This window comes from Eptesicus fuscus, chromosome 19, assembly GCF_027574615.1.
Source record: "Eptesicus fuscus isolate TK198812 chromosome 19, DD_ASM_mEF_20220401, whole genome shotgun sequence".
NCBI lineage: Eukaryota > Metazoa > Chordata > Mammalia > Chiroptera > Vespertilionidae > Eptesicus > Eptesicus fuscus.
Genome location: NC_072491.1, coordinates 38,719,911 through 38,744,848, shown reverse-complemented (window position 1 = coordinate 38,744,848; position 24,938 = coordinate 38,719,911). Strand labels below are relative to the sequence as shown.

At 42.9% G+C, this 24,938-nt stretch overlaps 1 protein-coding gene across 1 annotated transcript in view; it reads left to right on the top strand.

Annotated features, from left to right (window-relative positions):
• NCOA2 (nuclear receptor coactivator 2) overlaps nt 1-24,938 on the top strand; it is a 264,744-nt gene that overhangs the window by 196,373 nt on the left and 43,433 nt on the right. The window contains exons 5-9 of the mRNA XM_008150353.3: nt 13,550-13,653; nt 17,504-17,681; nt 20,925-21,113; nt 23,819-23,920; nt 24,203-24,346. Coding sequence (XP_008148575.2) covers nt 13,550-13,653; nt 17,504-17,681; nt 20,925-21,113; nt 23,819-23,920; nt 24,203-24,346 — 717 coding nt within the window. The remainder of the gene's footprint in view (nt 1-13,549; nt 13,654-17,503; nt 17,682-20,924; nt 21,114-23,818; nt 23,921-24,202; nt 24,347-24,938) is intronic.

Below are 24,938 nucleotides of genomic sequence, written 5' to 3'. Positions count from 1 at the left end.
ATTCTCTTTTCACCCAATCTTACTCTAAATAGTGATCATTCTCTGCAGTCAGACAAAATTTGGGTACATGTGTTTGAAAATCGGCAAGTACAAATCAGGCACACTTTCCTTTAAAAAGAATCTGTGGCCTCCAAAACAAGTCAGATCCTTTATTTGTCTGGAAGGGACAGGCTTCATAAGGCTGAGTTGCAACGTGGCTTTAAGATGTCATTTTCAGGCTCTTTCCTGTAAGAGGGCTCTGGTGATCTTAGTGCAGAAGGTGCATCATTCGTAACAGCTCTGTCCCCCGCTGCCCCTGGCTCGGCCTGGTCAGCCCTGGTTGCTGTCTTGGTACAGCCCAAGTTCATAAAGACTAGGGCCACTTTGAAATTAGTTGGTGGGGAGGGGTAAATACACTTTCTTGTGTAAAAATGTGAATTTAAATCAAAACTGTTTCAAGCATTTGAATAGAATAGGTTAAACTTCTATATGACATAAAAATGATACTTTGTGCAGTTTCTCCCACACAAGTTCTGTTTTGGAGAAGATAGACCTTCTGACAGTGAAGCTCATCTCAGACCCGGGATATTGTACACTTTTCTCCAAACTAGATTTCTTTGCAATAAGTATATAGTGGGGGTTTTTTAGGTTTTATATTTATGTTATATGTATTTATTTAACTGTTAAGTAGTCTCATTCCCATACATAGTTTCTAATAGGTTAAAAATTAAAACAATTTGTTAACTAGGCAGACCATAAATAGACATACAGAAAAGGACTAACCAAACAACAAATAATGGGTCAGAAGAAATAGTAAATGTTGCCTGAGCATTGTTCAAAGTGGGCTTGAGACTAGACCTATTCTCTTAATAGTCACTTCCTTCCTAGACATTCACATAGGAATTACCTAGTGTTCTTTTATGTCTTAGTAATAAACCTGTTGAGTTGATCTGGAAAGAACCTCATTTTTAGCTACTAGACTAGTGACCCGATGCATGGATTCCCGCACATTGAAAGAAAATTAATTAGAAGGTGGCCTGCCGGGGCGAGACTGGGCGAGAAGGGCTGGACATGCCCTGGAGCCAACTTCCCTTGGTCCCTTCCCAGCCCACCAAACCTGGGGCGGCGCCGTGGCTCGAAGGGTATCTGCGGAGTGAGTGGGATCCCTCTGGCAGGTGAGCTCCCTCGGCCTGCCCTGCAGGGATCGGGCCAAAACCGGCTCTCCGACATCCCCCGAGGGGTCCCGGAGTGTGAGAGGGCACTCTGCAAAATTGCTGTCGTATAGGGTGTGGAATGCAAACACAAGTGTGCAGTAAACCAGATTCGGGTTGACAGCACCCCAGCAACAACATAACCCACGGCCGAAGGTGGAATCATGTGGTCCCACAAGGAATCGGACTCCCTCCTCTCTGGTTCCGGGGTACGTCACCCGAGAACCTCCACAGCTCGACAGCTCTTGTGTTGAGCATATGCCCCCTGGTGGTCAGTGCGCGTCATAGCTACTGGTCGGACGGACATTTATATGTATAGGTATTTTCACCTATAGAAGATTTGGGTGGTTGCAGATTGTAAGAATTTCTGGAGCCTTCCCCTGGAGATATGCCCCATGACCCTAGGGGTAGGTGTGCGTGCTTTGGGCACTGCCCTGACGATGCAGTCACTTCCTTTGTTCTCGTGAATGCTAACAGTTTTGACTCCTGGATAGCATGCCCTCCCCTCAGCCTCAGTTTCCCTGCTTTCTGCATTTGACCAGAGCCATGTTGCTACGTATTTTTATGCAAAGTGCTCGTGTTGTTATCAATGCTTTGCTTTCTCTACTAGGATGACATGACTTAGCATAGTTTAAAATGTTTCAGATCTCTAAATTGGATGATTCTGTGTTTTATTGTTGGCTTCTTGTATTAGGTCCTTTAATTGGGGCCACCTGCTTTTCATAAAGCATGCTCATGAGGTCTCACTCAAGCAAAGACAGCAAGTGAGAGAACTTGGACTAGACGGTAGCAGGCAGAATGAATGAGGGATTCTGGCCTCCCTGCGGTGTCGTTGATATCACAGTGCGGGGAAAGGTACGTGTCTGTATGGTTCTTTAGGAGGCAGAGGCATCAGGTCCTGTCTGTAGAGAAAACCCAGAAAGAAAAGACATCCAGATGGGATTAAACCACGAGGCGAGAAAGCTCGCAGTTCTGAAGAGTAGAACATAAAGTGAATCTGGGAGCAAGACGCATGTCCGTGAAAGAGAAGGGGAGCACAGAGGACCCCTGGGTATGGAAGACTGGCCTCAAGGGACAAGTGAAGGCCAGACACGAGGGCGGTTTTCAGTCCTCTGGAACGCATCCCTGGAATATCCACCGGAAGGGAAAGCGGAGGCTTGAGGTTGAAGCCCTGTGAGCGCTCCAGCGGCAGTGGGGTTCTACCTCCTTGCCTTCTTCCCGCCCCCATCCCCGCCTTCCCTGGGCTTTGTTGGACATTGAATGGAGTAGGCAAGCTTCACATCAGTCACTGGGCATGCGGAGTTGAGTAAGACAAGAGCCTTGCCGGCCTCTCCAGGATTCCAGCCCTTCCACTGGCCTGTTCTCTCTGAAGGCTCTCCTGGCCGGTTGGTGACCTTACCTTTAGAGGCTCCTGCCAGCCCGCTGTGCGGGAGGAATCCCATGGCCAATGGGAGATTTGCAAACCTCCTCCTTGGTTAGTTTATTTTCTTAAGAGCTAAGAGCGGGAAAATCCCGGAGTCAGATAAAACTCTCAGGATGCCTAAACTATCCTTTTAAAAGCAGGTTATAACTTCCCAGATGATAATCTGGATTAATAAAGGTGCTCGGTTTTTGTTTTTCTTCATCTCTCAGAGAGAGAGCATTGGTGACTTCCCCCTGCCCCCCAATGCTGTCCCCATTGGCCTGACCACCGTGGGAGTGAACAAATTGTCCTGGTGCCCTTAGCACATATGGTCTGATCTTTTTTCTCATCCCTTTTCTACTTGGTACTTTGACTCTAACAATCAGTCTGTACAACTTACTACTTAAAAGTAGCCACTATTTACCGATCCATACGTTCAATCATGATAGGTAATATGCGAAATGAAGTGCCTGCAGACAATGACAGTTCTTACAAACAAAAGCACTTTCTTGCCACTAGACCCAGTCTCTCCAGGTGACTCTGTCTCCTGATAAGTGAAGTGCATTCGTGTCACAAGTAGGGCCTGTACCTTGCAGGCTTGTGCCATGGCTGTGACCGTCTTCACTGTTGATGAAAATGAAACCAAGCATGTTGCTCTCGGAAGCAGAGAGCGAGGGGGTTTCGCTGGGTGGAGGCAGCCTTGAGATTGGTTCACTTTGCAGTTTCTTCATGCTGAAGGGAAACAAGAAGTTCAGTGTCGGAAAGAGAGGGAGGCAACTTGGGGGTAGGTTCCTCCCGCTGCTGAAGAGAGTGCAGCTGCGAGTTTTTAATATGCACGGCAGGAGGTTTCAGCAGCCTGATGATATATAGTGCATTAATGTTGAAAAGATAAACACATTTGGAGAGCACAGGAAGGGCCTTGTGTTTTTATGTTAGCAGAATGCTTCCTAATGAATAAGAATGTGCTGCTGGCTTCACACAGCCATATGGCAGCTTTTCTAATTTTAGTTGGGTACAGATGCATAATTCTCTGGTTTTACCTTCTAGAACCTTTGAGATGCTACATAACATTTCCTGTACTATCGAAACTGTAGTGCTTGGCCAGAAATGGCCTGTCATTGTCTCAATGACTCCTTTGCTCTGCATGGCATGGCCCCACCACTGCCGGGTGTGATAGTCCCTTCACCTGAAATCACCCAGCTCCGAAACGCAGGAAAAGATGAAAATTGTGGGTGTACTCCCACTAGAGTCTTAAAATTTGTTGTGGAGGTAACGAGACATGTGTTTGACGTCAGTCTACTGAAAAATTGAAAGATTTCTTGGTGAGTAACTTTACCCTTTTGGAAGCAGAGAAATTCATTCTATTTTTTTTTCAAAGATTCTGTACTTTTTTAAAGTTTTATTGATCATAGAGAGAGAAAGACATGCATTTGTTGTTCCACTTATTCATGCATTCATTGGTTGATTTTTTTATGTGCCCAGACCAAGGATCGAACTGGCAACATTGCTGTATTGGGACAAGGACCTCAAGATTCTATACATGAAATAATATGAAATTACTTTTTGTAAAAGCAATTCTCCTCAAGATTGACCAAACATAAATATAACTTTTAATAAAACGGGCAGTGCTAAAATTTTTCTATAAATGTGTAAATATCCTATGGATTATCTTTCAGTTGGTGTATTTTTAATAATTGACATTTGTTTAAATTAGAACTTTTTGTTTATCTTTTAATCCTTACCTGAGGATATTTTTCCATTGATTTTTTAGAGAGAGTGGTAGAAAGAGGGAAAGAGAGAGAGAAATATCAATATGAGAAAGACATCGATTAGTTGCCTTCTGTACGAGTCCCAAACAGGGCCTGGGCCGGGGAGGAGCCTGCAGCCAAGGTTCAGGTCCTTGACTGGAATTGAACCCAGGACCCTTCAGTCCACAGGCCAACACTGAACAAAACCGGCTAGGGCTAAATTATGACTTTTTAAAGATAGGCTGATTTCTGCAAGTTTTCCATGGCCTCTTCAGATGATTTTAAAAGAAAGAAAGAAAAACACCATGAAGAAGAAAAGGAGTTAAACCTCCTCCATAATGGCCCCATCGCCCTGTCCCTCTAACAGACATTAAACAGAATTTAGGTTTCGAAGTCACCAGTGGTGGTTTGCCATTGCTGCTACTGCTGCGAGAACCATTACGTGGCCGCCCCTGAGCCACCACGGCTATTGCTGTGAGGAGACTGGACTCTGTTCTGGTCATGTTTTGTGGGAAGGCCCTTTGAGTGTATGTTTTTAGTTCAGTTGCCTAATAAACAAATCAATAAAGACTTCCTAACATTACAAGATTCAATAAGTTACCAAAAATCAATAAATTTTGGTATAGAAGAACATATAAAGGTCTTTTAAAAAACAACAACACTTTATAATTTTTATAGCTAATTGAACTTTTTTAAAAATATATTTTTATTGATTTCAGAGAGAGGACGGGAGAGGGAAAGAGATAGAAACATCAATGATGAGAGTGAATTGTTGATCAGCTGACTCCTGCACACCCTCTACTAAGAATCAAGCTCACAACCCAGGCGTGTGCCCTTGACCTGAATTGAACCTGGGACCCCTCAGTCCGAAGGCCGACACTCTATCCACTGAGCCAAACAATCTAGGGCACTAATTGAACTTTTAAAAGGTGAACAAAGCCTAGCCGGGGTGGCTCAGAGGTTGAGCCTCGACCTATGAACAAGGAGGTTGAAGTTCGATTCCTGGTCAGGGTACATGCCCAGGTTGTGGGCTTGCTCCCCAGTAGGGGATGTGGAGGAGGCAGCCAGTCAATGATTCTCATCACTGATGTTTCAATCTCTCTCCCTTTCTCTTCTTCTCTGAAATCAATGAAAATACCTTTTAAAAAATATAAATGTTTTTCTTTCTGATTTGTTGCTGTTCTCACCAGTAAACTTAAATTTTACCTTCAAATGTTTGCCCGTAGCTGCCAATGATAAAGAGCAGTTTAATCCAGCTGCTTCAAATAATACCCGATTTTCCTTGTGTTTTTAAATCATTTCTGTTTCTAGGGATCAAATGCTTCCCTTTTCACCTTTCCTTTTGTTCTGAAAGAAATCTCGAATAATAATTACTTATAAAGAAAAGCGTATGGAATATAATATTAGTGATTTTCCTCCAGTTTGTGGTATGACTCATCTTAACACGGTCCCTGAAGAGATGGGGTTTTATTCTTTGCTTTGAAACTGGAAATCTAATTAATTGGTATTGGATTTCTGAAGTGCAGGCAAATGTCGGAGGGCAGCGGATGGGATTGCTCTCCAAGCAGCCGCCAGGAGGGAGGGGACACTCAGAGGAAGGTTACAGAGGCATCCTGGCCGACTCTACTCAAGGTTTTGCGTTGTAAAACTGCACTTGTAAAGATCATAGCCGTTTTAGGGTATTGTTTTATCTTTTGGGGAGTGAGGAAGAAAAGGGTAGGATTATTGTTTTCGTTGTTATTCTCTTAGGTCGTGTTCTTTATGTAAAAAGAATAATGGTTAAAGTGCAGAAGGAAGAAATGGAAGTCAGAGCATAGAAGAAAAGTCTCTTTGTAGGCTCTAAAAATTACGTTATCATCTCTTTCTCCAATGTAAGAGTTCTTTCTGAAATAATGAGATTCCCTAAGGTTTTGATCATAGGAAACTCTGGGACAATCTTTTTACAGTTGAGTTTACTGAAGGATATATTTATAACAGAATGTATTTTCTATGGTTAATGGCTGCAAAATATAGAAAAGTAAATATAATTTGTGACCACGGAGAAAACTGCCTAAATTAAAAATATTAAATAGTGTGTTTTAGTATAGTAATGTACTTACAAAAGTATAAATATATCTTAAGGATTTAAGATTATTTATATCTGCTACATAAAAATAGCATACTCTTTACTGAAATGCCTTATACTGATATAAGGCAGGGGTATTGGGGGACTGGCAGAAAGAGGTGAAGGGATTGAGAAGTACAAATTGGTAGTTACTAAGTGGCCACAGGGATGTAATGTACAACATAGGGAATATAGTCAATAATATTGCAATAACTATGAGTAGTGCCAGGCAGGTACTGGACATATCAGGGGAGGAACACTTTGTAAAGTATATGATTATCTAACCACTATGCAATACACCTGAGACTAACATAAAATAATACTGAAAGTACACTGTAATTGAAAAATAAAAAGTAAAGTGAAAAAAAGATACCAGTATATGTGCTGTTAACATAATAATATATTACAAAGGGGTCCTTTTCTTCCTTTTACCTTTTTTTAAAAAATATTTTTTATTGCGTTTATTTATTTCAGAGAGGAAGGGAGAGGGAGAAAGAGATAGGAACATCAGTGATGAGAGAAAATCATTGATCAGCTGCCTCCTGCATGCCCCACACTGGGAATCAAGCCCAAAACCCAGGCATGTGCCCTGACTGGGAATCGAGCCATGACCTCTTGGTTCTTAGGTGGATGCTCAACCACTGAGCCACACCAGCCAGGCCTTTTCTTCCTTTCATACAATACTAGAGGCCCAGTGCACGAAGTAGGGTCCCTTGGTCCGACGGGGATCAGTGGAGCTCTGTGCTGCCCCAGCTGCCTTACCCGCCAGCTCCTCTGGCTCCACCCCGCTGGCCACATCGATCCCACACTCCCACACAGCAGTGCGTGAAGCGGCAGGCCGCTGGGGAGGAGCCTGAACCCAGGCTGGGTGCCCAGCCTCTCCGCCATCCCAGCCTCACTGCACCTGCCGCCAGCACCACTTGGGCACTCAGGGGGAGTGTCTGCTGGAGAGGCTCCTGCCGCTGCAGCTGCGCTCACCAGCTGTCAGCCTGGCATCTAGCGCCCATCTGTCAGCTGAGCAGCACTCCCGCTAAAGGAGCACACTGACCACCAGGGGGCAGCTCCTGCGTTGAGCATCTGCCCCCTGGTGGTCAGTGCACATCATAGCTACTGGCTGGTTGTCCAGTTGCTTAGGCTTTTATATATATAGATCAAGGCTCAACTGAACATTGAACAGAATTAGTAATTACTTCATGAAAAATACCCAAATAACGAAAGTTCATAGCCACTTTAATTTAGAATTCAGTTACATTGATGAAACCTTATTTCTGGCTGTTTTCCATCACCTCATATTATTGACTTTTGAATAATAGATGACAACCTAGTTGAAAAATACATCAATTCAATCTTTTAGTGAGGACAGGAGTGAGAAGCCCTAAATTCTTTGCCCTTTGTCTCTCTCTGAGTAGTGAAAACTTCCCATCCTCTTAATATACAAATGGTATTTGTGTAAGTATTGCGACATTCAGAGATTTTTTTTTTCCAAATCACATATTCTACTAACTTAATTTTAAATTGATCTTGTGAAAATTGTTTTCACTTTTTAAAAAGTCGGGGATTTTGTCTACAGCCATACCATCCTGAACGCGCCTGATCTCATCTAAAAAGTCAGGGATTTCTACAATTTCAACTTGGACAGACTTTTTGCCAATATTCCTTAACATCGGTTTTCAGAAGCCAGGCTGAGATTTCCTTGGGGCCAGACGTCCATTCCCACAGTTTCCCTGTGAGGCCATTGACTTTGCCATCTCCTTACATATCCTGCAGGCTCCAACTCCGTTACGGTGTATGTGAAATATTATCAGCTATGGCCAGCCATTTCTATCTCCTCTTTGAGTTTAAAGTTAGTTTCTCACAGTTTAGCCCTAAATTGACCTCAGTCTCTCACTTGACAAGAATTATTCATTCCATTTGCACACGTAGCAGGTCACCCCAGGTACAGGCAGAGACCGTAGAACTGAATGGATCCTGGTGCTACTGGTCAATTTCCTCATGCTGGCCATGAGTTATTCTCTGTAACTTTTTTTACTCTATATCATTAGTTTATTAATTATTAGTTCTTTCAGTGCCATGCTCAGTAATTTTTTTTATTTTTAATTAAAATATGATTTTATGCCTAGCTGGCAGGGCTCAGTGGTTGAACATTGACCTATGAACCAGGAGGTCACAGTTCAATTCCCAGTCAGGGCACATTCCCAGGTTGCCAGCTTGATCCCCAATAGGGGCGTGTGCAGGAGGCAGCCGTCAAAGATTCTCTCTCATCTTTGATGTTTCTATTTCTCGCTCCCTCTGCTTTTCTCTCTGAAATCAATAAAAATATATTTTTAAAAAATAAAAATATATATATAATTTTATATTTCACTTATTTTCATTTTTTATTAAATTTATCGTGTTAACAGTTAAATAGGCTTATATAGGTTTCAAGTGTGCATCTTGTTAGCTGCTTTTCTCCTTTTAAAGATTTAGCAGCTGAATATTGTAAAGAGAGAAAAATACATTTTTTTTATTAATAATTGTTCACAATAATTGTTCTTATCTAGTCTTTCCAGTAGAGCCCAAACACATGTTTTGTTGGACCTAAGTCATCTCCTGCTTTAAATTTTAGGCTCTTAACCCTAAATTCTATCTGACCTGTAGATTCCTAAAAATAAAAGAAAATGCCCTACAGATATGATTCTCATTCTACATATTTTCTGATAAAAATCTAAAATTCAGGGTCTGCACATGTTGCTAGAATATTTAAAATACCGCAGCATGAAAGCTTATCAGTGTTTAGGGACCTGCTTGATTGGGTTTTATAAGTTTGCGTTTTAAAATTGCACAAAATATTAATGAATGAATTTAGGAGACTTGCGTCTTCGGAATGATGATCAGAACCTCAAAATGTAAACATCTAGCAAGGTATTGATTGTAAGAGACTTGGAACTAGACTGTCACAAATGTTTGTTATTTTTCCCTAAACTGCAGCATTATTATAGACACAGCAGAAAGCAATAACTCCTTACGTTGTGATATCAGAATCTCGTATGACAAATGGCCTGATGTTTTCTAGGGCTCAGTGACAGGTTGGGAGTTTGTGTTGCCTCCTATCTCACTTTTCCCAGCATTAACCTAAATCAAGTCCATTCTTCTAAAACAGTGGTTCTCAACCTTTCTAATGCCGCGATCCTTTAATACAGCTCCTCATGTTGTGGTGACCCCCAACAATTTTATTAATAATTGTTCACAATAATTGTTCTTATCTAGTCGGAAAACACAGATATTTACATCACGATTCATAACAGTAGCCAAATTACGGTTAGGAAGTAGCAACGAAAATAATTTTATGGTTGGGAGTCACCACAACATGAGGAGCTGTATTAAAGGGTCGCGGCATTAGAAAGATTGAGAACCACTGTTCTAAAAGAATAACACCACCAGTTGTGCCAGTGGAAGGACAAGAGAACTTGGGACCCTGAGAGACTATGAGACGCTCTGTCACTTACCAGATGATTTGTTATTTAAGACTGGTTCTCCTCAGGAAGTCCTTTCTCCCAATATTGACCCTGCCCAGGTGTTCCGTTCCCTGCACCCTAGGGGCCGGTGGGCCTAAAGTTAGAAGAAATCAGTCTTTATTTCCACCCACCCTCAATGCCAGTCACTTGTACATTTGTGGGAATAAATGCCAGCAGTGGGTCTAGTCTGCCAGTCAGCCGCCAAATAGGGGCTTCTGAAGGACAGTGCTGGCCACTGTGGGTACGAAACAGTCCCCCTCCCTGAAACTTACCTCTGGTGGGGATAGTGCATCATTTCATGCACTGAGCTGCTCACTGCAGGAGGTGGGGAGACCAGGATTCCCTCCAAGGAAGATGCATCAGAATCTCATGCAAAGGCCTCTCCTATCGGCAAATTCTGCCGGACCCTCTCTGGGGAGGTCTTCTCACCTACACCGTGCTAGTGAGAATCACTGCTGCCACCGAAAGGTGTCACTGATGAGAGGGAGAGGCCCCTGTGAGCAGTTAAGAGGCAGAGGAAAGGCTGTGAGTTACTCATTCTCCAGGATGTTGTAGCACATGCTCCTATACACCAACTGCCACGTGACTAGAGACAAAAATAAGTAGAAATACCACAGGACCACATAAATATATAATGTCTATCATATGGGCTTTGAGAGTTGGTATTTAGTATCAGGGATCCTTAGATCCGAAGCCTGCTGGGCCCTCTGAAATATAGGGCTGTTAAAATACAGTAGTTCCCCTCCTATCATACACATTCCAAGACCCCCGTGGATGCCTGAAACCGAGGATAGTACAGAACCCCACATACACTATGTTTCTTCCTATACATACCTACCTATTATAAAGTTAAATTTATAAATTAGGCACAGTAAGAGATTAATAATAACATGATGAAATAGAACAGTTGTAAAAATATACTATAATAAAAGTTATATGAATGTGATCGATCGCTCTCAAAATATGTTATTGTGCTGTACTCCCCTTTCCACGTAAAGGAAGCACTTTACGGCTCCTCTTTGGCATACTTGCATTGCCAGCATTACTACTCTTGAGTTTTGATAAAATCAGGGTGACTGGAACACAAGCGCCATGGTGTCGCAACAGCTGATTGATAACTGAGATGACTACTAAGTGACTGGTGGGGGGGAGCGTCTACAGCGGGCAGATACTGGGCAAAGGGATGATTAACGGGAGGTGGGGGAACAGTGTGAGATTTCATCACCCTGCTCAGAATGGTGCACAGTTTAAAACATGAATTGTTTATTTCTGGAATTTTTCATTTAATATTTTCAGACCATGGTTGACTGAAACCACGGATAAGGGGGCTACTATAGGTGAACGTTAGACGAAGCCACAAGTGATGGTGCCGGTCTTGTCCCGGGAAAGTGAGCAGAAACTGAAGAGAAATCTACAGCCTTACCAAGTGAACTGGCCAAAGAAAAAAGGATGCCTCAATATGCATTTATTGGGGCTCTGGGAAAATGGGAATGGGGGTGTCATATGCAGTAATTTTCAGGAGAGCCTGAGCTATTTCGTGCCTAAATTGGGCTGAGACTAAGCCTGCAGATAGGACAAATGTTGAGGAACCTAACAGTCAGGAGCTAGGTCAGGAAGGCAGCAAGAAGGAAACACGAAGTGAAGACTGACAAATGCATACAATCCTGAACTATAAAGGCCACCAGCCGAGTCATATCTGTGTTTATAGCTGAAGAGGTTACAGTTAGATCTGAGGAGGTGAGTCAGGAATGTAGCGTAACTGAAAAAGCAGATACAGTCTGCTTATGACAAGCTCTTGGCTTGGAACTTAGTAAGGAAGAGCCAGTAACTACAACTATGCTAGTAGCAAGTTCCATTTGTTAACTCTTTATAGATTTTTAAAAAATATTTATTGCCCTAACCTGTTTGGCTCAGTGAATGGAGCATTGGCCTGCGGACTCAAGGGTCCCAGGTTCGATTCTGGTCAAGGGCATGTACCTTGGTTGTGGGCACATCCCCAGTAGGGGGTGTGCAGGAGGCAGCTGATTGATGTTTCTCTCTCATCGATGTTTCTAACACTCTCTCCCTCTCCCTTCTTCTCTGTAAAAAATCAATAAAATATATTTTTTACACATATATATATATATATATATATATATATATATATATATATTATTGATTTTTAAAGAGAGGGGAAGAGAGAGGGAGAGAGAAGCATCCATGTGAGTGAACACTGATCTGCTGCCTCCTGCACGCCCTCTACTGGAGATTGAGCCCGAGTGCCCTGACAGGGAATCAAACCAGCAACCTTTTGGTGCCGAAGCAACTGAGCCACACCGGCCAGGGCACTTTATAGTTTTTCAGTGTGTTTTACATATCATCCCATTTACTTCTGTCGAAGTTTATATAGAAGGCACGTACTAGGTCTTAAAAAGCTGACGTGACTTGCTTTGGCTCCTACTTCTGCTAAGAGGCTGAGCTCAGGCTTGAACTACACAGGTCATCTCTGTTTCACCGGGAAAGATACACTCGGGGGCTCTCATCACAGGAGTGGCAAGATTTGCAGCACCTGCATAATTTCCCTAATTTTATTTTCTAGGTTCTCATGTGCAAATTAAACTTTACAGGTTTTCAAAATACTGTGTAAAATACCTTTTTACAAAAAATAATAGTAGTAATAAAAGAGGCAGCAAAATTTACCAGAAAGCAGGTTGATTCTGAGTACTAAATTGATTTACAGTTTCCTTTATTTGCATTTAATTACAGTGATAACATGCAGTGTAAACAAGGGTATAATTTATTCAGGTACAGATAATTGGTACATGGTTTCTGTGTTGTTTTCTAACAAGTTGCCGATATGTATCTGCTATGCTTTAAACCTTTTTTGGTGTTCTTGAAACAACTGTAACGTGCAGTGACAAATACGCATCTGTTTCTTCGGGGAGAATTTTCCATGTTGGAATGTTTTCCGGGCCTGCAGGCTGCCTTGCACATTTTAATCCAGGAGCACATGGTATTCACCTCTGTGCCAGATGAAAGGGTGGGCGGCCACTGGAATTCTCTGGGTGCCTGGCAGGATGCCTCTCCTCTCTGCCTTAAGTGGCTAAGCGCCTTCTACCAGACAGGGACCAAATCTTTCTGGTTACTTTAAATGTGAACGTGACAAGAGGTGGAGCAGGACAGGAGTCAAGGCGGACATTCTAGAGTGTCACAAGCGAGCAGCCCTAGCAGGTTAGACGCCCCCCGTTCCTTCTTCAAATGTGTGCAGATGACTGCGCTGCTGAATTTGGAACAGCAGACCCTCCGTCTTCCTAGTTTGGGGAATCTCTTGAGTAGAAAGTGACTGTGCCATAGGACATAGCAATTTCATAAACTAGAAAAAACGCTTGTCGGGGACTAGTGTAAAGCCACTAAACTCATTTCCTCGGCAGCCTGAGAGGGAGCCGAAGAGTGAGTGTTCTGGCTGCTGCTTCAGCAGCTTCTCCCGTTCAGGGGCAGTGGGGATGTGCCCCAGCTCCTTTCCAGGCACATCTGATCCCACTAGAGACCTAAACATCACTGCAGTGAAAATGTTTCTGTGTCGCCCTGTCCTAATCGCACTGCCCTTTAATTCACACGTACGTTTGTTGCAGAGAAAGCCGCGGCCGCCAACATAGACGAGGTGCAGAAGTCAGACGTGTCATCCACGGGGCAGGGTGTCATCGACAAGGACGCGCTGGGGCCCATGATGCTTGAGGTAGCACTCCTCGTTTGGTTCTGTAGTTGACAGTGTTGTCCATCTTTTCACATGGTTACATTCGTTTTCCGGTGGATCTAATTTAAGGATAATGCAGTTAATTTTCACTCCTGAGATCAAAGTACTGCTTACCTCTTGGGTTTATTAACATGTCTCTCTTCTGGCTCCCGATTCCAGCAGATCTACATTTCAAATGAATGATCTAGAATGAAACTGACTAGGCCAGAATATAAATTAACAGGCTTTCACTGCCAGTTGAGAATTCATTTTGGAAAATCATGTTCACAAGTCCTGTTAAATTCTGATATATTTCAGTTTGTAATTTCCCCCAAATTCTTAGATTTTATGTATGTCATATACATATGCCTTATATATATATATACAAGTTAAAATTTGAGGGCCAGAAATAGGTTTATGCTTTCTATTTAGGCAACTTCAAACTTGTTTATTTATCTCATAAAGATAAAAACTGAAGTAATGGACGGAACTTTTCAGATAAGCATCACAATTGTAATGATTGGTCTTAACTGCCTGTTCTTTATTAACTTGAGGGAGTTTTATGATCAGACTTCTATCTAGAATTTGTAAAGTTCAGCTTTCCTATTTTATTAACTAGCACAGTATTAAACACTCAGTACTGTGCTGTACCTATTCCAGAATTAAAATTCAAGATGTAGGCTATGGAAAGGTGAGGGGGGAATCAGCAAGCATATAACAAGAAGCAGAGGGGCCCTGAGACACAAATCATGTCCGTTCTCAGGATAATTCCCTCTGCTGACTGGACGAGATTGAAAAGTGCCACATGCCCAGGAGCTGCGCGGCGGCCACGTACATATAAGAAGTTGGGATTTTTAATGCAAAGATAACCAGTACTCATGCCTTTTTTTTTCAATTGGTTCATAAGATGATTTTTACTTTTAGAAAATTGAATTCTGTGAATATCTACCATATAATTGGAGGGGGGGCACAGAAATAATATATATATAAGGTTGTCTGATTCAGTCTTTGTAGTATTTAGAAATGACTAAGTTCACTCTCTGGAGCCGGACTTGCTGCCAAAAGACTCTAATGACCCGTGTTGGCCTTTGCTTGTTTCTCTTGATTCACTGGCTTGAAATCCTCCAACTACAGTTTTCAGGGAAAAAGCAAAAACATTTAACCTGCTTTTCCAGAGTCAACAGGCAGAAGGCCAGAGAGCTGTTTCCCGCTTGGTTCTTAGAGGCAAACAAGAAAATTCTAGGTGGACTGTTTAGAATTAGACGAAAGAAAGGAGATAACTTCTGTGAAAAACATCTTGAATTACAAATAAAATTGATTTGAAAATTATAGTAATCCAAGTTATTATAATTAGGAAACTTTCATATGTCTGTGTATATTCTTTATATCAGAAGAAAAATTAAGGTAGGGTGGGAACTCCTGGGAAGATTTCTGAGCTGCTAAAAAGAAATGCTTAGAGTAACCACAAGGCTGTGACTCAAACCCTTTAAGAGCACCTTCCTAAGTGGAGAAATCAGATTGCAAGGTGTCGTGGGCCTTATCTCATAAAAGTAAACCAACATGTTTGCTGTTTCAAAATAGTCTTCTGAAATCCGGCACACTGAGCAAAGCCCAGTGGGGCTGGGCGTTAGTGCTGAATCTGTTTGAGAGGTAATGCTTGAATCTGGTGACAGCGTTTGGATCTCAGTCTTCATGTCTGTTAACATGTCATTATAATTTAAACAGAGAAAACGTGTTCTTGTTGAGCTGTTCCTAGGCATAGATGCACACTCATGCTTACATCATAGCGTAGTGGTTGCTAGGCAACAAAACCCAATGTCAGCTTTTTTCATCAAAGCATATCGTAGTGAGCTTTTAAAAACAACACAGTTTTACAAGATGAAACATTTTCATCTTTCAGTTATATTAAGCCACATATCAGTCTTTCTGCCAGAGTACAAAAGCAAAAGGAAGCTACACGCACTTTCGAAAGTGAACTCTACGTAATATAATTATGAAAATCCCTGATGAATGTGTATCTAAAGCAGTGAGCTTACAAGGACACTTGGTACATAAGTAATCAGCTGACTTCCTGTCCCCCCTCACAGATACACATGGTTGTACACACACACACACACACACAACGCGCGCGCGCAGGTTTTCCAGGGTTGGTGCCAAACTATTCTGGAAGGCCATTTATATATAGTTTTTCTTTGCCCCAGCATATTGCTTATACCATTGGTAAAACCTGACAAAATATTAAAGAAAAACGAAAAACCAAATGGTGTTGATTTGGGGGTAGGGAGAGCCTTATAGTAAGTTCTAATTTGAGAGAGCTCTTAGTTTTGTGATGAAAATTGAATTAAAGCTGGAATATACTCAAAGAACACTCACAAAATATGAGCCTGTTAAATAATAACTTAAGGAAAAAAACAAAACTAGGGGAAAAGTAAACATTGCCCCGTACATTCATACTATACCAGTATGTACATGTAATATTCACGTTAAAAACAGTCATAAATGCATAGCATCGAGAAAGTTGATACTAGTAGAGAAGGTGATGCTTTTCCAGGGATGCCTATCAATATTAAGCCTTTTCTAGTCCTGATCACTCACCTGACAGAGCTCTGACAAGCAGGGCTCAGGAAGGGAAAGGGGAGTAACTAAGAGACACTCACTGAGGAGACATGCTGGGAAAGGGGCTGGGGTAGAGCACCCTCACCGTGTCATCACCCAGACACAGCTCTGGAGGCAGGCGCACCTGCACTAAACCCCCGCCTGCCTGCCAATTCCTTCCAGAGGGTAATAGTCAAATGACAGTGTGTTTAAGGCACGGGAAACATGCTCCCTAGCTACCATTACTATCTTTATTTCCTGAAATGATCCTAGATTCCTCATCTCCTTCCCTAGTCTAGATTGGAATGACAAGGAAGACTGAGGCTGTGTACCCATTACAGGAAACATGCTACTGTTATCTAGGTGATGGAGGAGCCTGCATCCCGTAGACGGACAGTTAACTTTCAGTTCTCACTATCACAAACCAGAGCCACACGTCTCAGGGCAGTGCTAGCCACATCTGTGCCTAAGGTTCCGACAAAGACTAGTTTGTCACATCAGAGAGATTTCTCAGACCCTTTCCCCATGTACGTCAAACAGTAAAAGACTGATGTTTCTCTAAAGGTCTGAGATCATCTGCAGTTCTTTCCATTTAAACTCAGGTAGTTTTAAAGGTAGTGAAATTGGGGGTTGGGGTGATTCTTGGCATTTATCCTTAAATTGGGGGGAATTATCAGTGACCCCTTCTTTATTGGGAGACTGTACAACATTACTTTGTATTGAGTTGGTAACAAAGTTGTTCTTGGCCCTTTGAAAATACAGATAAATACCTGTAGTTTTACTTGGCAATAATTACCTCCTGGTAAATTACCGGAGTTAGTGTTTGTCATTTAGTTTGTGACAAGCAACCCTGATCTGGGCTCTCTCCCACCTACTAAGATGAAGTAATTTCACCAACAGAAAATGTGCTGCTTCTGAAAACTAGGAGAGCGCGAGAGAGAGCCCTTTTTTAGCCGTGGGTGAATTTTATATTTCCCTTAAAGCAGGGGTCCTCAAACTTTTTAAACAGGGGGCCAGTTCACTGTCCCTCAGACCGTTGGAGGGCCCGACTATAGTTTAAAAAAAACTATGAACAAATTCTTATGCACACTGCACATATCTTATTTTGAAGTAAAAAAACAAAACAGCAAAAACACCCGCATGTGGCCCGCGGGCCGTAGTTTGAGGACGCCTGCCTTAAAGGATCATTCCCTTCTTAACAATTGCATATGGTTCTATGTTGTATCCTTTCTAACACAATCTATGTCTTTTCCCTCAGGCCCTTGATGGGTTCTTCTTTGTAGTGAACCTGGAAGGCAACGTTGTATTTGTCTCAGAGAATGTGACACAGTACCTAAGGTATAACCAAGAGGAGCTGATGAACAAAAGTGTATATAGCATCCTGCATGTTGGGGACCACACTGAATTTGTCAAAAACCTGCTGCCAAAGTCTATAGGTAAAGGATTGTCTGCTGGGTCTCTCCTCACTCCCCTGCCCTCCCGAGTGCACACATCATCCTGGTTAGAGGGGTGAGAGAGAACTAGACCGTGTCACCTGGGGATCTAGAGGTGCTGTGTTAATATTTAAGCTTAGGAGCCATGGAGAAAAGGGCATCTGCAGACATTGATCTTGATTGATCGTTTCGGTCCTATATTTAAAGTACAAGAAAATAATTCCGCTGGCAAGTACTCATGGCAACTGTTTTCATGGGGTTTGTTTTGTTGTTATTTAAGAAGCTGCCAAATTGCCTCCCACTCTACCCAGTGCCAGCGACTGTGTTGTCCTTTTCTCCATGACTGTCTAAGAAGTAGGTCATGACAAGTTTGAGATTCAACCTATTTCAAGTCCAACTGGTGAAAAAAGTATGGACGTGGGTGCATACAGCATTCCAAAAGTAAAACGTTCAGAAAGGAGTGGGCGTCGAGGGCTCGCATGCTCTCAGCCCCGGAGCTCCAGATGGGCTCTTCCATTTCACAGACGCAGCGGCTCTGCAGGTGTCTCCATCAGGTACTGCTTCCTTAGCCCCTCCCTGTGCCCAACTCCTGCTGCCTCACCTGCGCTGGAGGTGATCAGTAAGGCCCATATTAAAGTGGGTGATTCACAGCATGGGCCCACTCTATTTGCTGCTCTGGAGTATGGCTGTTCCAGCTTACTAAGTGGTTCTTTTTTTAATATTCTCACTTAAACTGATGATGCTAAGAACATCTTCACGGAGAAAAAGAAGTGCATATTTTAAGAGAGAATAAGGTCAAGTCCTGAGTTAGCAAGTATTTCTGTTCTTTTTCTTAAGACTGTTTATATTAACTGGTCTTATCGCTACCACAGTAGATAGGCAAAGGTCTTTTCAAATTCCATTACGACTGGCCTTTCCCTGATATGATAACCCTTTATTCAAAGTGACTGCAACAGTGATACAGAATATATGAATACTAGTGTGAGATTCTTCTATTATTTTGTCTAGTAAATGGGATTTTTTTATTTTAAATAACTAATATTTTAAAATCTCTTCAGTAATTTTATGACTTCCTCAAAGGACCTATACTTATTAATTCACTATTATTAATTCACTTGTCTAAGGAGTTCCTTGCCTTACTTTATATTGTATTTTTTTATACTTTCAAATTACTTATTAACCTGAGTTAATAAGAACTCCTTTTCCTTTGATTACTCTGTGTAGTCCTTATTATGTAAATAAGCTTGTAAGAATGCTGGTGATGAAATTGACTTCTCAAATGTCTGCATCGACGTATAAAGTTAGCTCTTGTTCCTTCTGTAATTCTAAAATGGTTTCTGGCAGTTAACTTGATAATTGCCTTTCTCTCTCTAGCATGTGTTTCCTTTGTTACTCCTTTACAGCAGCCCAGTGGCTGTAGGATTAACATTGCATTCGCCAAAACACCCATGACATCTAGCTGGCCCGTTCAGTGCTTTCTAACCAGTGACTTTTTCTTTTTAAATATATTATTAATGATTCCAGAGAGGAAGTGAGAGGGAAAGAGAGATAGAAACATCAGTGATGCAAAAGAATCATTGATTGGCTGCCTTCTGCACAACCCCTACTGGGAATCAAGCCCAAAACCTGGGCATATACCCTGACTGGGGATTAAACTGTGACTTCCTGGTTCATAGGTTGATGCTCAACCACTGAGCCATGCTGGCTGGCTAAAAGTGAACCAGGCTTTGGGTTCAATCCCCCATCAGGGTACATTCAGGAGGTGACCTATGGATGTTTCTCTCTCACATAAATGTTTATATCTCTCTCTCCCTCTCCCTCTCTTTCTCTAAAATCAATTTTTAAAAAATTTTAATGCATGCTATAGTTGGTGCCACTTACAAATTTTTGAGTAGGGGGCAACAAGTAAAATTGGAATGCAAGTAGATTCAAATAAATTTCTAAGAAATCAAAGTTAGGAAAACCTCAAAATAGAGAACTATAGTATCCTATCTAATAAAATAATAATATGCAAATTGACCATCACTCCAACACACAAGATGGCCAGCAGGGGAGGGCAGTTAGGGGTGATCGGGCTGGCATAGGAAGGCAGTTGGGATGACCAGGCCTGCAGGGGAGGGCAGTTGGGGGGTACCAGACCTGCAGGGGAGGCCAGTTGGAGGGAACCAGGCCTGCAAGTGAAGGCAGTTGGGGGCGATCAGGCCTGCAAGGAAGGGCAGTTGGGGGCGATCAGGCTTGCAGGGGAGGACAGTTGGGGGGCGACCAGGCCGGCAGGGGAGGGCAGTTCAGGGTGACCGGGCCTGCAGGGGAGAGCAATTGGGGGGAGACCGGCCCTGCAGGGGAGGACAGTTCGGGGGCAACCAGGCCGGCAGGGGAGGGCAGTTCAGGGTGACTGGGCTGGCAGGGGAGGGCAATTGGGGGAAGGGACTGGGCCGGCAGAGGAGAGCAGTTGGGGGGACCAGGCCTGCAGGGGAGGGCATTTGGGGGGGACCAGGCCGGCAGGGTAGGGCAGTTGGGAGGAACCAGACCTGCAAGGGAGGGCAGTTGGGGGCGATCAGGCCTGCAAGGGAGGGCAGTTAGGTGTGACCGGGCTGGCAGGGGAGAGCAGTTAGGGGTGACTAGGCTGGCAAGGGAGGGCAGTTAGGGGTTACCAAGCCAGCAGAGAAGGGCAGTTGGGGGCAACCAGGCCTTCAGGGGAGGACAGTTAGGGATGACCAGGCTGGCAGAGGAGGGCAGTTAGGGGCAATTGGGCCAGTAGGGGACAGTTAGGCATTGATCAGGCTGGCAGGGGAGTGCTTAGGGGGTGATCAGGCTGGCAGGCAGAAGCGGTTAGGGGCAGGCAGGCGAGCGGTTGGGAGCCAACAATCCTGGATTGTGAGAGGGATGTCTGACTGCCCGAAGGGTCCCAGATTGCAGAGGGTGCAGGCTGGGCTGAGGGACACCCCTGCCCCGTGCATGAATTTCATGTACCGGGCCTCTAGTTCTGTTAATAGTCAAGATTTGAACTTGAAGGGAAGGGGGTCAGACTGAAGGGTAAAAAGACATTTTGAAAATCCCTAGAATTTTCCCAAGTTGAAACATTCACCCAAGAATGTTTCCCCTCCAGATTATGAAATTAAAATAGAAAAGGATAAGCGCTACATAAAAATAAAATGACTATATGCTTCCTGTATCATTTTGATAATTTGGCAGTGGTGAGTCTCACGTTGGTTTCTTTATAATTTTGGATTGCTTTGCCTTGCTCAGTGAACGGGGGATCTTGGTCTGGCGAACCTCCCAGGCGCAACAGCCATACGTTCAATTGTCGGATGCTGGTGAAACCTTTGCCTGAGTCCGAAGAGGAAGGTCATGATAACCAGGAAGCACATCAGAAATACGAAACTATGCAGTGCTTTGCTGTCTCTCAACCAAAGTCCATCAAGGAAGAAGGAGAAGGTAGGATGAAATCTTTGGTATATTTTATATATTTGTATATTTATTATTATGCTTTTCTTCCACACTTAATAATACAAAATTAGTAGCCACACAAAGAAAAAATTAGAGACATCTTTTTTGTTTGTTTTTTCCACCTACTTAAGAATTTTTATGATAAATTTTATTTGTAAGTCTTTAAAACAACTCAACAGACTTTTCTGCAAGGATGGCATTGTTTTGGATCGTCAGTGTCCAGCATAGCAACCACCAACTACATGTGGCTATTGAGCATTTGGAATGCAATTGGGAGATTGAGTTTTCTGTTTTATTAAATTTACATTAAATAGCCAGGTGTGGTTCATGGCTGCCCTGTTAGTGGCTGAACCTCAGGGGGAGCCTGGACTCCCGGGATGAGCTGCTGCGAGCTGTGAGCCACAGCCTAGAAAAGTGCACACAGTACAAACAGCGTTTTCATGTACAGTGGACCCTTGAACCATTCGGTGGTTGAGGTGCTAATCCCTGCATCATCAAAATTCCATGTATAACTTTTGACTTCCCCAAAACAGTTTTAACTAATAGCCTAGTATTGACCAGAAGCCTTACCAATAATAGCCAATTAGCACATAATTGTATGTTGCTTTGATTCTATACTGTATCCTTGCAATAAAGTGAGCTAGAGAAAAGAAAATGCTATTAAGAAAACCATAAGGAAGAAAAAGTAAGTGTACAGTACTATAAGTATTTATTGAACAGGAATCCATGTCTAAGTTGGACCTGTACAGGGGAAACTGGTGTTGTGCAAGAGGCAACTGTACTTCAAGGGATTAGTGGGTTCCATATAGTTTATCCATGGATGCTGGTTCCACAGTGATACTTAAAAGAGGATACAGATGGGAGTGGGGAATGGAGGGGGTTTCAGACTCTAAGCTCTTGGGCTCTTCCCCTTAAAGAGAAGCTGGTGTATAGTATCCACCCCTGCACCCTCCAAGCAAGCCATTCATAGCTGAGGGTCACGCTGTAATATGAGACATGCCGTAGAGTGCGTTCTGCATGCGTAGAGAAGGGGGAGCTGAGGACCACATGGACAGAAGCATCATTCATAGGCTCTCCTGTGAGGCAGGCCAGCTCCTAATTCAGCCACTCACCACCTCTGTCCCTGGGCAAGCTCCTTGAGCTCTCTGAGCAGCAGTTTACTCTAGAATCAAGCGAAGTCACCTGTAGCAGTGTCAGAATGTAATAAGGATTACATGGCTGTGCCCGAACCATGATTGGCATTAAGTCTAGTTATTTAGTCCTTTTTAAAAAAATACGTAAGTAATTTTTAATTTAAATTGTATTAGAATGGAAGTAATAGAGCTGTCATAGACAATACATAGTTCTTCAAAATTAAGTTTATACGTAGGTATGGAATGTCAAAAGATTTTATTCACTTGTATGTGACAGAGTAAGTACCACTGATTCATCCATCTATGATAATATTCGAAAGTAGTATAAACAGATATAGCTGAGCTCATTTTTGTTTTGCTGTGGTATATTTACGCATTTTTTGACATTTGAAATCTGATTCTGGATGCTAGCTCTCAGTGTGAGTCGAGTTTCTGAGCCATGGTGCACTCAGGTTCAGGTCTTGTTTTCACCAAAGTTTTACATGATGCTGAGCACGTTACTTAAACTTTATGGTTGGTTTTCTCCTCTGTTAAATGGAGGTAATGCTAGTACCAACCTCAAAGAGTTGTTAAGAAACTTAAATGAATTGGTAGCCTATAAAAGCAGCTGGACAGATGTCCATCTCATAGTAAGTGCTCAGAAATGTAGTGTTTATTATCTTAAGGATGAGGATTATATTTAAGTTGTGATGCCCATTATTACTGGATACGTTTAAAGAAATTTTTTTGTAAATTTAAAGGTGAATAATCATAAATCCCTAACATAAGATATGAAGAGACTCTTTTTTAACAACCTTTTACTCAGCATTTTTTGAAATTGAAAAGGGCTATGCCATGCGCTCTGCATGTTACAGAGATGAATGAAACATTTCCTGTTCTCCAGAAGCGGACATAGATGCATAAAACAGTTGCAGTGGGTGCGGAGTAAACACTTAGCCCCGGCTCTGTGGGAAACAGCCATGGCCAAGATTCTGAACTTGGCACAGGCCGCATTTTCTAGGATTTGTTTTTCAATTCTGAGTCTAGACCTAGTTCCTAGTCTTTATTTTAAATTGCATATTGCCATCATAGGGTTATTTACATAGTTTGGTAGGAGGTATATCTAGTTTTCCCTGTTGTTGTAAACCTGAAACTCAAGAGGCAACCCCTGACAGAGCAGTGTCAGACTTTGGTTTTCATCCTTTCTCCACTTTGTTATGAATTCAGCTGGTGGTTACAGTCTGCTGTTTCACAAAAAGGATTCCTTTCCTCTCCGTCATTGGGTGGACGGTGTCAGGTTGCTAACGCTAGGACGGTGGATATTCTTTTATCACATGTATCGTGTGGCTTCAGCAGTTTATCCTCAGCTCCCCGGGCTCATCCTACACAGCTCACCCCTCCCCCTCCCCAGCTGCTTCCCACTTCCGTGGAGGAGAGCAGAAAGCCGGTGAAAAGCGGAGGTACCTGGCGTTTGGTCACTCTCCCTTGTTGATTTACAAGCTGTGCTGTCATAAATACACTTGAGTTTGTTTGAATCATTAAAAAGCCTCATGTGATAACCCTAAGTGTCTTCGATTGAAGATTTGCAGTCCTGCTTGATTTGTGTGGCAAGGAGAGTCCCCATGAAGGAAAGACCGGTTCTTCCCTCATCAGAAAGTTTTACTACTCGCCAAGATCTCCAAGGTAAATTTTCTTTGCAAAGGAGACCAAAGAAATCATTTTTAGATGCTTGCTTACTTGTCATGCAAGGAACGTGCTTAGACGGTGGCAGACGCTGGGACCAGTGGCTGCTGGGCAGACTCACTGAGGAGTGGTGGACGGTCCAGGGAGGAACAATTATTTTCACTATCTACCCTTTTGGTCCATGTGCTACTGTAAATAAATAAATTTTCATTTTTTTAAAATGTAATTGTTTCCATAAGTAGTAGGTCAGCACGTAGGTATAATGCTTGCTATGTTCACTAGGCAAGATCACATCACTGGACACAAGCACCATGCGGGCCGCCATGAAGCCCGGCTGGGAGGACCTGGTGAGGAGGTGCATTCAGAAGTTCCATGCCCAGCACGAGGGGGAGTCTCTGTCCTATGCCAAGAGGCATCACCATGAAGGTAAGCGTCTCCAAAGGATAGTGTTCTTGAACTTGATTTTGCTAAACTGCTGCTTCCTGCGGGAGCTTTCTCTGAAGCAGTGCTTCCTGAAGCTCACCTCGCAGTCTAGGGTCTGGCTGCTCTTTGTGTCCGGTGTGCCTGCGTCACCGTGCCCAGACGGCCCTGCCTTCTGGAGGAAGGTTTCACGGGAGTCCCGTAGGACAGGAGAGTAGGATGAGGGACATAGGCTTGGACATGATCATTTCACAGAACAGATGAAAGGAAAGGGAAAGAGGTCGTTGTCTTTGACTCTAAGACTTCTAGATGTATAAGACAATAAGGTACCATCTAATATCAAAAGAAATGTCTTAATCGTAAGGAGGAAAGAGGAATGAAATGAAATTTGTGAATTTTTTGTTGAAATGACAGTGAGGTCCCTAGCCCTCCTTCCACATGATGATCACTGAAGGCTACCCAGGTGTTTCGGGAAGGTTCAGAAAGATGAGGTGGCTTGCCTGAGGTCATAAAATGAATTAATAGGACAGTTGGAACTAAACCCAAGACTTCAGTCATGTTTCAGTGCTAATAGCCACCCTTACTGAGCACCTGGTCT